The sequence below is a fragment of the Patella vulgata genome, chromosome 5, assembly GCF_932274485.2.
Source record: "Patella vulgata chromosome 5, xgPatVulg1.2, whole genome shotgun sequence".
Lineage (NCBI taxonomy): Eukaryota > Metazoa > Mollusca > Gastropoda > Patellidae > Patella > Patella vulgata.
In genome coordinates, this window is record NC_065883.2 from 67,437,305 (window position 1) to 67,450,353 (window position 13,049).

At 35.3% G+C, this 13,049-nt stretch overlaps 1 protein-coding gene across 1 annotated transcript in view; it reads right to left on the minus strand.

The window, feature by feature from the left end:
* Positions 1-746: 746 nt before the first annotated feature.
* LOC126821360 (lysosomal-trafficking regulator) overlaps positions 747-13,049 on the minus strand; it is a 52,978-nt gene continuing 40,675 nt past the window's right edge. The window contains exons 43-50 of the mRNA XM_056101167.1: positions 12,729-12,927; positions 11,666-11,799; positions 10,681-10,779; positions 8,778-8,920; positions 7,902-7,999; positions 6,477-6,630; positions 5,770-5,844; positions 747-4,688 (exon numbers count right to left, since the gene is read on the minus strand). Of these exons, the coding sequence (XP_055957142.1) occupies positions 4,565-4,688; positions 5,770-5,844; positions 6,477-6,630; positions 7,902-7,999; positions 8,778-8,920; positions 10,681-10,779; positions 11,666-11,799; positions 12,729-12,927 (1,026 nt within the window). The 3' untranslated portion in view covers positions 747-4,564. The remainder of the gene's footprint in view (positions 4,689-5,769; positions 5,845-6,476; positions 6,631-7,901; positions 8,000-8,777; positions 8,921-10,680; positions 10,780-11,665; positions 11,800-12,728; positions 12,928-13,049) is intronic.

Consider the following 13,049-nt stretch of genomic DNA (forward strand, 5'->3'; position numbering starts at 1 on the left):
TAACCATTCGGCCATCCAACCCCCCTATAATTAGTACAAAGAACTGGATTTACCTGTACTGTTATAATTCAACTACCACTCTATTCTACTTAAAGGAGAGCCGCAGTGGCTCAGTGTGTTAGATGTTGCCTTGCTAATCTAAAGAAAGTTCATTCGAATTTTCCAACGTGTTTCCCCCTTGTCAGTGATGCAGGACAGAGAGTCTGGCAAAGGAGAATGCATAGTCATTCGGATGGGACAAAAATACAAAGGTCTGATATAACATCTATTTGTGATAGCAAAAGAGATAGAGAAATGGGCCTTAATGTACACTTGACATAAACCAGGTCGTTTTGGGACCAACATATAGTTCAATGCAGTGGGAGGAGGAAACCAGAGGACTCGAAGAAAACCCACGAGGATGGACAGGTGATCCAACAACTCCTTGTCACGAACAAGCTTTGAGTTGAAAACTACGCCACTCAATGACAGACCTCGAACTATTCGACCACCCAACACCACTTTGTGATAGAAAACATCAGATTTCTCATACACCAATTGTGATTGTCACCTTGTAACTTGATTTAAGGTGGGGGTCTGTCCTTTTAAAGTTGTGGCCCTATAAGATTTTTTTTCAAATTATTCAACGTTGATAACCCTTGACAGCAAATATCAGAAATGGTTGAAAAGTAAAAGGCCACTTCATCTCATCAACACTGTGTATAAATTCAAATTAAAGATATATTATGTAAAAGCTAAATCTGCCTATTGCAGGCCTTTATTTTGACTTCAAGAGGTATATAAACTATTATTTAGACATTTATTCACATGACAAGCCTATATAATCAACTCTAGACCATCGGATGCAGAGATTTGAACAGATTAAAACACAGTCGCCATTTAATGATGTAATTTTAAAATGGCAATGTGAGGCTAAATTTCGAATGATATGTACCGTTGTTACGATAATAAACAATCTATGCCACATCTTTTCAAAACTTCAAACTGTGTTAACTTCACTCAGTATAACATAATAACATAATTTGAATGAAATTTTCAATATTTTCATTTTGAATTATCTATTTTGGAACTAGTATAGCAAAAATGGTCAGCTCTTTATCTAAATCTTACATAATGCATCTTTAATAGCATGATAACTTTAGTCTGCATCCACAAGAAATTGGGTATAAAAAAAGACTTGGTGTTTATAAAATAATTCCATCTTCTTTGGTTTATTTTGAGCACAAATAAAAATATAACAATTCATAATTATAATATAATATACAATATGCTGAAAGGTTTTATAATAGTCAAAGATTATAGTCACATAATATACAATATATTACAGTGAAAGGATACAAACTCATGTTCAACTTACTAATTATATTAAATATAAAATTATATATACAAGCTCATTTTCAACTTACTAAAATTATATATATATAGGCGTATATTCAACACACTAAGTATATTAAATATAAAATTATATATTTATAGGCTTATATTCAACATACTAAATATATTAAATATAAATGCATATATACAAGCTCATATTCAGCTTACTATTATGAGTATATTAAATATAAATGCATATATACAAGCTCATTTTCAACTTACTAAGTATATTAAATATAAAATTATATATATATAAGCTTATATTCAACATACTAGGTCCATTAAATATAAAATAAAAGCACTTATTGTTTTAATTGCTGATAAACAAATAACAAAATATGTCACATCAAATACCTCGCAGCAACAGTGTCACCAGGGTAGGACACTTGCATCCCAACAAGAATGTTGGCTTAGGCCGTGAAGAATAATCAGAACTATCTATATAGAAATATATACTTGGACATTTGGATACAATCAAAAATTAAGGTCCACCTGTGTGTACACTATTGGCATGCATCTAAAACAACCAATCTGTATTTAGGAATTTGTTTATCACCAATATGTCTTACATTTGATCAAAATACTAATGCAGTTCAAGCATCTGAAATACTGTGGGGTTTTTGTAGTTAAAGGGAGATAACTCCATTTTCTGTCAACAATTTCTCATCATTTACGTTTACACATGTAAATAAAATACAGACATAAAATATGTAAATAAATTAATCAGTTTATTTTAAAACATGATTTTATAATAATAATCTGAAATAATGAATTAGCCTCTAAAATTCTCATAATCTCATCTATATTTGTTCTACAAATTGCCCAGGTGATATTCAACCTTTCTACTTCTAAATGTTTCATGTTTATTTGTAGATAATATATTATGTACATGTACATTGACCTTTAGTGTCCTTTAACTAATGTGTGAGAAAGAGAGAGAGGGTTTTATGACCACCCAACACAAAGTAGGTCATTTTGGGACTAACATATGGTTCAATTCTATGTCATTAATCACTAGCACACAGGGATCTTTTTAGCAGTGCTTAAAATTTGTTTTTATCATATGGATAGAAATAGAAAACTAAATTATTTTTGCACTAACATATGGTTCAAATTTATTCCAATCATCACCTTGTATGTTAGGGTCTTTTGCAGTGTAAGGAAACTGGAGGTTGGAAAGGTGACCCTACTCTTTGTTATGTACAAGCAGGGAATAGAAACCATGCCACTTGACTCAATGACGTGCACACGTTAACCATTTGGCCACCTACCCCCCCCCCCCCCACTTGGACTAATGTATGTTGGATTCATGTACACAGGGCTTAAGTGTACTTTATATGTACAGAGGGCCTTAGTGTCCTTTAGCTTATGTTCGTTTGGTACATATATACATGGGCCATTTTAAGACTTTAATATTTCAGTGCACTATGACAAATTTCTTTCAAATTCCTAATCCATATAAATCAAGGCACTTGAATAAAATACTTCTCATCTATATTAATCACATTAAACATGTAAACAATTATATAACATCAGAAACACCATTTGGATTTAGCGGTTTTGTTGCTGGTTACTATGGTGACCAGCTTACTGTGCCTAATTTTACTGGATGCTACTCCAATAATAAAACTTAAACTGATAACTGTGACCTATGTGTGTGATGACCTGTTAACAGGTGTAGAGGAACAAAAATTCACTTTAAGTCATTGTGCTCGACTGTTTACATTGTTCTTCTAGGCCTAGGATGGGCCTAGTCACCAGATCCCACAGACAATTTGATCTTGTAACCAAGCCTAGCACAGTAAAAGCTTTAAAAAATATGTAGCATTAAAATACTATCATCATGCTCATCATCATATATATATATATATATTTACATATGTTTATATTGAAAGTAGACAAGTCCAGCACTCAAAATTATAAAAACAATGTGCACAATAAATAAACACAATCCTTTCTCTTCCCTATCAAACACACACACGAAAAAATAAAAAACACCTTTTCAATAAATAATTGATGATATTGTCTTCTGTGAGTCAATTGGACTAATAACAACAAATTATGTCTAGGGGTCTAGATCTGGATGATGTCTAGGATCAACTGAATCTGGATGAGGTCAAGGGTGTGCAGTATCTAGATGCATTACACATCTGAATCCTGTCAAAGGTAAGCATTACACATCTAAATGCTGTTTAAGGTTAGCATTACACATCTGAATGCTGTCAAAGGTTAGCATTACACATCTGAATACTGTTTAAGGTTAGCATTACTCATCTGAATACTGTCAAAGGTAAGCATTACACATCTGAATGCTGTCTAAGGTTAGCATTACTCATCTGAATACTGTCTAAGCTTTGCAGTAGGAATCTGAATGATGGATTGAGTGTGCAGTACGTGTCTTGATGATGATCCTGATGGTATCTCGGGTTTGTAGTACACAAGTGGATGATGTCTATGGTCTACCGTAACATACTGACTATTGATGTTGTTAACTCTGAGAGGTACTATAAATAGACAGTAAGCATGCAGCATGCACAAGGGAAATGTAAATAGACTGCATCAGGTATGGGGAGATCAGTTTTGTAGATCACCGCCGGCATGGAGGTTGGATATTTGAACTCATTGTATATATCATCTTTATGGTTTTAATGGTATAATAAATTCTTATAACAATCACGTTTTCAGATGATGTCTATCATGCTGACCTCATAACAAGTTCTACACTGTTACCAGATTAGACTTATATATCCAGTCCATTTATTTTACACAATCGTTGCAGTACTGAATACTGATGACATCTAGGATCTGAAGTATGGTATGTGTCTTGACCATGATCCTGATGGTGTAGAGGGTTTGTACTCCAGCTCTGGATGATGTCTAGGGTGTACGATGATCCTGATAGTGTCTAGGGTTTGAACTCCAGCTCTGGATGATGTCTAGGGTGTACGATGATCCTGATGGTGTAGAGGGTTTGTGCTCCAGCTCTGGATGATGTCTAGGGTGTACAATGATCCTGATGATGTAAAGAGTTTGAACTACAGCTCTAGGGTGTACGATATGTGTCTAGATATGGATATCAATGACTAAAATTTGCAAGGGACTAGCTTCAGTGATAAAATACTGTTCATGATCGTAATTCAAGTTACAGAGTATTACAGTTAATATCATATTGAACACCCTATAACACTCTTTATTTGCCTAGAAGAGGTACAAAAGTGTCACGTTTATTTCTTGACGATTGTTTTTCCCACAATGTGATACTGCCGTCTGCCGCTGACACAAACAGACGCTGTGAGTCGATACTAAACGTCAAACTGAAATATAGAAAAAGAATGAAATTAAATGGGGTTTAATGTCCTACTGTTCTGCTCCTACTGGGCTATTTAAGACAGGTATATACAGTGTGCTATGAGTGGAATCTTTGATAGAAAGCTACTCTTATATCGAACCCAACTGCCAAGGGTTCTTTTACGTGTCCACCGATGTGTACATGGAACCTTGGTTTTTGTCCCATACGAACGACTACACATTGTCCCTTGCCACACCATCTGTCCTGCACCACTGACAGGAGGAAACCATGCCGGAAAATGCTAATGAACTATCTCGGCCAACAGGACCTTGAGGTTAGCAAGCCAACGTTTACCCACTACGCAATCGCAGTTCCCTTTAGAAAAAGATCATAGAGAAATGAATTTATACTGTTCCAGGTCAAACCCAGTTCAATGATGAGGGCAGAGCAGAATTAAGATTTTTAGAAGCCCTTGGATACAGGTAGTGTCAGGCCCTCTGTAATCTTTTCAAAAGGAACAAAAAATGGTAAAATTAAATTCATTTTTGAAAAAAAAAATTTTCTCCAGGCCATAGAATGCTTAATACAAATTATAGATAGAGTATAATGTTATGAACACTTTTTGTCATAATATATTTACTTCACTTTTTTTTTTAAAAACAGATAATGAAATATGCTTACTATATATACATATATATCAAATTGAACCCGTTTATTAAATAGATATTTTGAGTATATATACTTTGATTCAGTTTTTACAAATGACATAACTATTTCAATGAATCCGGGTCTAGAATGAACAAATTATCTCAACCAGCCACCACATTTTACAATATTTAACATGAACAACTATGTACACGATTTCACTACTGACAGAACTGAACTCTGTGTCACCAGATTACAGTTTCGAAAGAACTGAACACTGTGTGTCAAACAATTTCAATACTGTCAGAACTGAACTCTGTCTTACGCATATACTAGTCTGAAAGACCTGAACTCTGTGCATCAAACGATTTCAATACTGTCAGAACTGAACTCTTGGTTGTCACTCAATTGTAATTCTGTTAATTCAGAAACTATTAATTAATATTAAGACTAGTACGTACCCGACTACTGGTCTATCAATAGATTTTTCATGTTGTAAATCTTTTAATGGTGATAAATCCCAGCTACTCCACAACCTTTAAAAAATAAAATAAAACTGATTATTGAAAACAAGAATACTCAGTCATCAATATCATGTGCCTTTGTACATCAAAGATGTATGTCAGTTATTTTTCCATGGAAACACATAATTCATTTCTAAAAATCGGAAAAAGCACCAAAATTATCCCCCAAATTGATCATTTGAATTCAATAGAATATATCTTGCCCATCTTAAAAATGGTGTTGACAGATCACACCATAACATTTAAAAAATATTGATAAAAATGAACAACATTTAAATCATACTGATAAATGAAAACAAAATTTAAATCATATAGATAAATGTAAACAACATTTAAATAATATTGATAAATGAAGCGCTATATAAATCGAACAATAATAATAATAATAATAATAATGTAAACAGTATTTAAATCATATTGATCAGTGTAAACAACATTTAAATCATACAGATAAATGTAAACAACATTTAAATCATATTGATCAGTGTAAAAAACATTTAAATCATACGCATAAATGTAAACAACATTTAAATAATATTGATCAATATGAACAACATTGAAATCATATAGATACATGTAAACCATATTGAAAAATGTAAACAACATTTTAAAAATATTGATAAATGAAAAACATTAATACTGACCTAACAACACCCGTGCTCAATCCACCAGCAACAACATTTATAGATCTTCCTTCAGGTGCGTATGAATACGCTAAACAATTAATCCTTTCATCACAGATCTGAGTGGCGATTGGTTCAGCATTAATTGAGTGAAGACACATAATACTCCCGGTATCTGTAACATTCCAAATAAACATGGTTCAGATTATTCTGCTTTAAATATGTGTTATATAATGCTAGGTTCACACTGTCACGATTCGTGCCGTGACTGAGGTCAGTCGTGGCAATCTTGTTGATTGTATCCGAACGTATCAAGTACCAGATCATGGGTTCAGTAGGGACAATACCAATCTGGTTAAAACACAGATCCTATTTCGTTTCGTTTTTATAGTTCAAAATTTCTGATTTTACTTGTCTTTACTACACTTGGATCTGGAAGAGTTGTTATTTAACTCGTGTTCTGAATGGTGTCAGGGATAAGCCAATGAAACGGTCTGTTACGGCGAGCTTTAGCCGTGTTTTTCACGGAACTGTGGGTAATCCACTAGTAACATCAATGCTGATTGGTTAATCAAATGTCTGATGTCATAGTGTCATAAGTCGGTCTTTTGACCCCTGACGTGACCTATCGCTAAAACTTGTCAGATCTTCATGTAGTAGAGGCCATCGAATTTATAAAAACAAAACGAAATATAGATCTGTATTTTAATCAGATTGACACAATCCTATGGTAACACATCTCACGACAGGAGGAATCTAGCATAACAGTTAAATCTGCCTATTGCTTCAAATTTTATTATAAATTATTATTTATACATCTATTCACATGACAAGCCCATAATGGCTTGGATATTAAGTGAATTAGACCATCAGCACCATTTAATTAGTTAACGATAAAATGGCAAATCCAGATTTTGTTTATTATCGTAGTGATGGTTATCAAGACTATGCTATTTTTGTCAATACTTCAAATATTCATAACTTTGCTCAGAATAAAGTAATTTGACTGAGATTTTCAATATATTAATTTCTACTTTTCTATTTTTAAACTATTTTTTTTATAGCAGGGATGGTCAGCCCTTTATCTAAATCTTACATAATATATCTTTAATACAGCATTGAATTACTGATTTCATTCAAATACAGTGGCTGTAAGGGAAGGATATACCATTAATAGAGAGAGAAATGGGGTTTAACGTCCACTCGACACAGACTAGGTCATTTCGCGACTAACATATGGTTTAATTTTATTTCAATAATTCGCTTGAGCGTAGGGGTCTTTAGCAGTGGGAGGAATGAGCATATCACATAAACCATTCAAGAAATCTTTATGAACCTTTCTACACACATCAACCTATTATAGATCTTTAGCCTTTTGTAAATTAGAAAATTCTGCGAAGCAACTGATTTGGTGTTTCCATAGAAACAAATTTGACTTTTACGTACCTGTATAACTAACGCTGACGATATCACCAAGTGTATCACTTATTGTTACAACTTTTACACCGCTATCGTGATTTCTGATACTCCGTACATACGACAACCTGAAATAACACGAACATCAACATTCAAATATATAAAAATACTTGGAAGACGGCAACATTGGCTTGAGTTTACGTGTAGTGAAATAAAAAGAAATGAATTTTCGGCACCAACTGATGAAGATGCTGATTCACCATACAGTGTGCTAGGAAGGAAATATTGCACTACGGCCTACTCTTATTTTGAATTCCAACTATCAAGGTTTCTTTTCCATGCACGCCAACACGAGGAGCGACCCTGAGTACTCCTAGTTTGTGAGCCAGTGTTTTACTCACTAAGCCAGCAAAGGCTCCAAAATTATTTTGTACTAGCAGATGACCCGGTGCTTCCTGGGGTGGAAAATAGTCCAACGCAACCTAGCCCATGTTACTCCCCGGTTGAGCTACCCCTATACACCAAATGTCAACCTTGGGGCAGCCCTATTATAGCCGCCAACCCTGAACAAAAAGATAGAGAGAGAGAGAGAAAGGGTTTTAACCTACACTCGACACAAACTAGGTCATTTCGGGACTAACACATGGTTCAATTTTATTTCAATAACTCGCTTGCGCGTAGGGGTCTTTAGCAGGTGGAGGAAACCGGGGGATCCGGAGAAAACCCACGAGGTTGGACAGGCGATCCTACTCCTTGTAACGTACATCCAGGGAATTGAAACCCTGCCAGTTGACTCAATGACAGACGTGCTAACAGTGCGAACATGCTAACCATTCTGCCATCCAACCCTCCAAACAGAAAGACAAAAGACAGTGACAAATATTAGTAAAGATAATAGTTAAGTACCTGTTAAGATCCCATATAATACATGTATTGTCCTCACTACCACTGACAACTATACTAAAATTATTGGACACACACAGCGTATTAATACGTCCAGTATGACCATATAAACATTTACCAGTACCAAACACCTGAATCTCACTCGCCTGAAAAAAACAAAATACAAATATTTATATTTTCTTAAAATGTATCTTACACACAGATAACAACCACTCTTTGGTATCCCCAGTGGTCTCATTCCAGTCAACTCCATTAACCCCTGGGTTCATCCATGGGGGTGACACATATTCAAATTATCTGCCCCTGATGACTGTGCTATTTTTATCAACCGATCCAAAAAATCGTTAAGTAACTTTGATCTTGTTGCAACAAAGACGCTGCCATATTGTAAATGCAAGCAATGAGGATAGGACTGGTTTGTAAACTGTTTTTTGATTGGTTTTTAGAATCAAGCTTCGATCAAGGGCAGATAATTTGAATATGAGAATACCCAATGGATGAACCCAGGGTATAGTGGAGTAGAATGGACTGAGACCACTGGGGATATCAAGGATGCTGAACTACATTCATTGTTCTATCTCTCCTTCAAGCCTGGATTTTAATAGGCAGGGGTGGCACCAGTAAACATGACAAGAAAACTGTGCCTAGTTGTTTGGACGGTCCACAAAAAAAGAAGTCCACCCATTTACACATGACTGATTGTCATTTCCACGAAGTATAGACACGATAAAATAAACATTGTTGCTACAGATCTATATCTCCCAAATAAATTGATTAAATGATATTAAACTTAAAATGCACCGGCCACAATTCTATGGCATACAGTCATGAAGCTACGTCTTAATTAGCATTCTCTAACCTATATTAAAGGGACCATCCCTTATTTGAACAGAGTCTCAAAAATAAAAGTCTGAGTATGGTGTATTGACCATATCTCAAAATTTCAGCTCAAAATATTGAGTCATTTGGACGTGACTATCAAAACTGCTTATCCGGACACGTAACCCTTTTAAGATTTCGGGTCAATTTTTTCGTTGGGAGACCTGATAATCGATTCCCGTTCATTGAAAGGTCTATACAGTGAATGACCCAAATGCTGTACTTGATAATGAAAGGTAAATTTCACCTACGCATTATTTTTATACAGAAAATGTCTGGTTTTATCTAGACACTGCATAATACAGCTTGGGACACCGGTTTCCATTTCCAGATGAAGACTGACGGGTTTCAGTTATTTGAAAACTTATCACAAATATTGAGTTAGTTGCTCGGCCCTTAGGTAGAGGATTTTCAGGGATTTTAAAACAAAATAAAAACAGTTTTATTCTCAAAAAAATGATCGGGATTAGCCCTTTAAACAAATGCCACCCAGTAATAAACTGGAAATACACAGGTCATTCTGAGATAAGCTTACAATTACTGGCTAATAATGTGAGACATTTCAGGGGCGTGCCCAGGATGTTGAGCAGATGGGTGTCCAAGGTTGAGACAGCATCAAGTTTGGCGTTAGGTAGAGGTGAACTACATGCAAATTTGATAAAATCAGAAGCTTTGAGACAATATTTCTGTTCATTTAGGTGCATACATGTATAGGATTACAGTGGAGTGAGGTCAAAATGTAGTCTGGGTCTGTAGTCAATAATTCGCTTGCTTGTATGAGTTTTTAGCAGGGGGAGGAAACCGGAGGACCCATAGAAAACCCATGAGGTTGGACAAGCGACCCTACTCCTTGTCATGTACAACCGGGAATCGAAGCCACGCCAGTTGACTCAATGACAGACCTTATGATACAGAGCGCACATGCTAACCATTCGGCCATTCAACCCCCCATGTTTTGACTATGATTCTCTAATAAACAATAACTGTATTCCATATAGTTATGCGGGATAAAAGTATAAATCTGTACCTTAGCACTGTTATGAGCCGTGGTATAAACATCTATAACCCCATTAACACCAGCTATAAATAACAGATGACAATCTGGTACACTTGCACAACATGTGATCTGAAATACATCAATAATATTAATATAGTCAAATAATAAAAATGAAATGAATTGGTGTTTAACGTCCTACTGTTCTGCTCCAAACTGGGCTAATGAAGACGGACATACGCCATACAGTGTGCTATGAGGGAAATTTTGCCTAGACAGCGACACTACGGCCTACTCTTATATCGAATTCCAACTGTCAAGTGATTTTTTAGATGCATGCCAATGTGTACACGGGACCTCTGTTTTTCGTCCCATCTGAACGACTAGACAGCTGTCCTTGTCAGGCATCACTGACAAGGGGGAAAAACACCGGAAAATCTGGATGAACTTTCTCGGCCAATGCAGAGATCGAACACCCGACCTCAGACTAGCGAGCCAGGGTCTTACCACTTAGCCACCGTGATCCCTGTCAAATAATAAGCCACAATTATAAAAAGCAAGTTAACTCAACTCAACTCATCATAAGGACTGCGAATAAGGAAATTAACTGGATGCACCTCCTCATCATAAGGATTGTGTATACGGAAATCAACTCAACTCATTAGGAAATTAACTCCCCTCACCGACCATGTCATAAGGACTGTGTATAAGGAAATTTACTCAACTCAACATAAAGACAGTGTATACAGAAATTCAGCTCATCATAGGGACAGTGTATAACAAAATTAACTCAAGGGCTTTGAATAAGGAAATTAACTCAATCTACCTCATCCTTAGGAATAAGGAAACAAACTCACCTCACCATAAGGATTGTATATATGGAAATTAACTCACTTCATCATAAGGACCGTGAATAAGTAAATTAACTCACCTCCCCATAAGGATTGTGAATAAGGAAATTAACTCACTTCATCATAAGGACTGTGAATAAGGATTGTATATAAGGAAATTAACTCACCTCATCATAAGGACTGTGTATAAGGAAATTAACAGTGGGCTTGGATAATTGATTACTGATTCGTAACACACCATCTTGATCTTTCCAACTTAAAATGGCTGCCCACATGAAATTAGACGTAAATACCATATCTCCTAAAAAAAAGAGAGAGATAATGTACATTCACACATCTCGGTCTGTTCAGGCATATACTGGTATTAATATATCACTTTAATTTTCATCAAGGAACTGATTAATCAATAATTACATGTACCAAGTACTAAAGGGTTAACAAGGGTAGTCAGTATTTCCATGTACCGAGTACTAAAGGGGTAACAATGGTAGTCAATATTTACATGTACCAAGTACTGAAGGGTTAACAAGGGTAATCAATATTTACATATACCAAGTACTGAAGGGTTATCAAGGGTAGTCAGTATTTACATATACCAAGTACTAAAGGGTTAACAAGGATAGTCTATATTTACATATACCAAGTACTAAAGGGTTAACAAGGATAGTCAGTATTTACATGTACCAAGTACTAAAGGGTTAACAAGGGTAATCAATATTTACATGTACCAAGTACTGAAGGGTTAACAAGGGTAATCAATATTTACATGTTACTAGTGATAAAGGGTTAACAAGGGTAGTCAATATCTACATATACCAAGTACTAAAGGGTTAACAAGGATAGTCAGTATTTACATGTACCAAGTACTAAAGGGTTAACAAGGGTAATCGATATTTACATATACCAAGTACTGAAGGGTTAACAAGGGTAATCAATATTTACATGTACCAAGTACTAAAGAGTTAACAAGGGTAGTCAGAATTTACATGTTACTAGTGCTAAAGGGTTAACAAGGGTAGTCAGTATTTACATGTACCAAGTGCTTAAGAGTTAACAAGAAAAGGTTAATGAATTAATTAAAAGAAAGCAACAACAACGAAGTCTGACGATACTATTAACCCTTTATACCCTTGCAACTGTTATACATAATCCCAGCTACATTAAATCTGTGAATATCTTTAATATATTTATATATTTGATAACGAAAGTTTAATCAAAGTTTGTACTTACGTGAACCCCTGTCTTTGGAATGTAAAACTAGAACACAAGAGTTAGCAGGAACACCAAATACAAAACCTGATGCTAATGGTACCAGACTAGTGAGAACACATGGATAGACTTCTCTCCAGGTTGGAACGGGAGGTAAATAATCGGGGGATCCAACATAATTACCCCATTTTAATCCAGATACGCTGTTGATTGGACGAGGCTGGAAACAAAACACAAATCTTTAAACTTATTTAATCACCACTCTCTTATAATCCCAGCTGGACTACTGTGAGTACTGATTCCATGGGTTATATAATTAGATAGAGATGGGGTTTAACATCT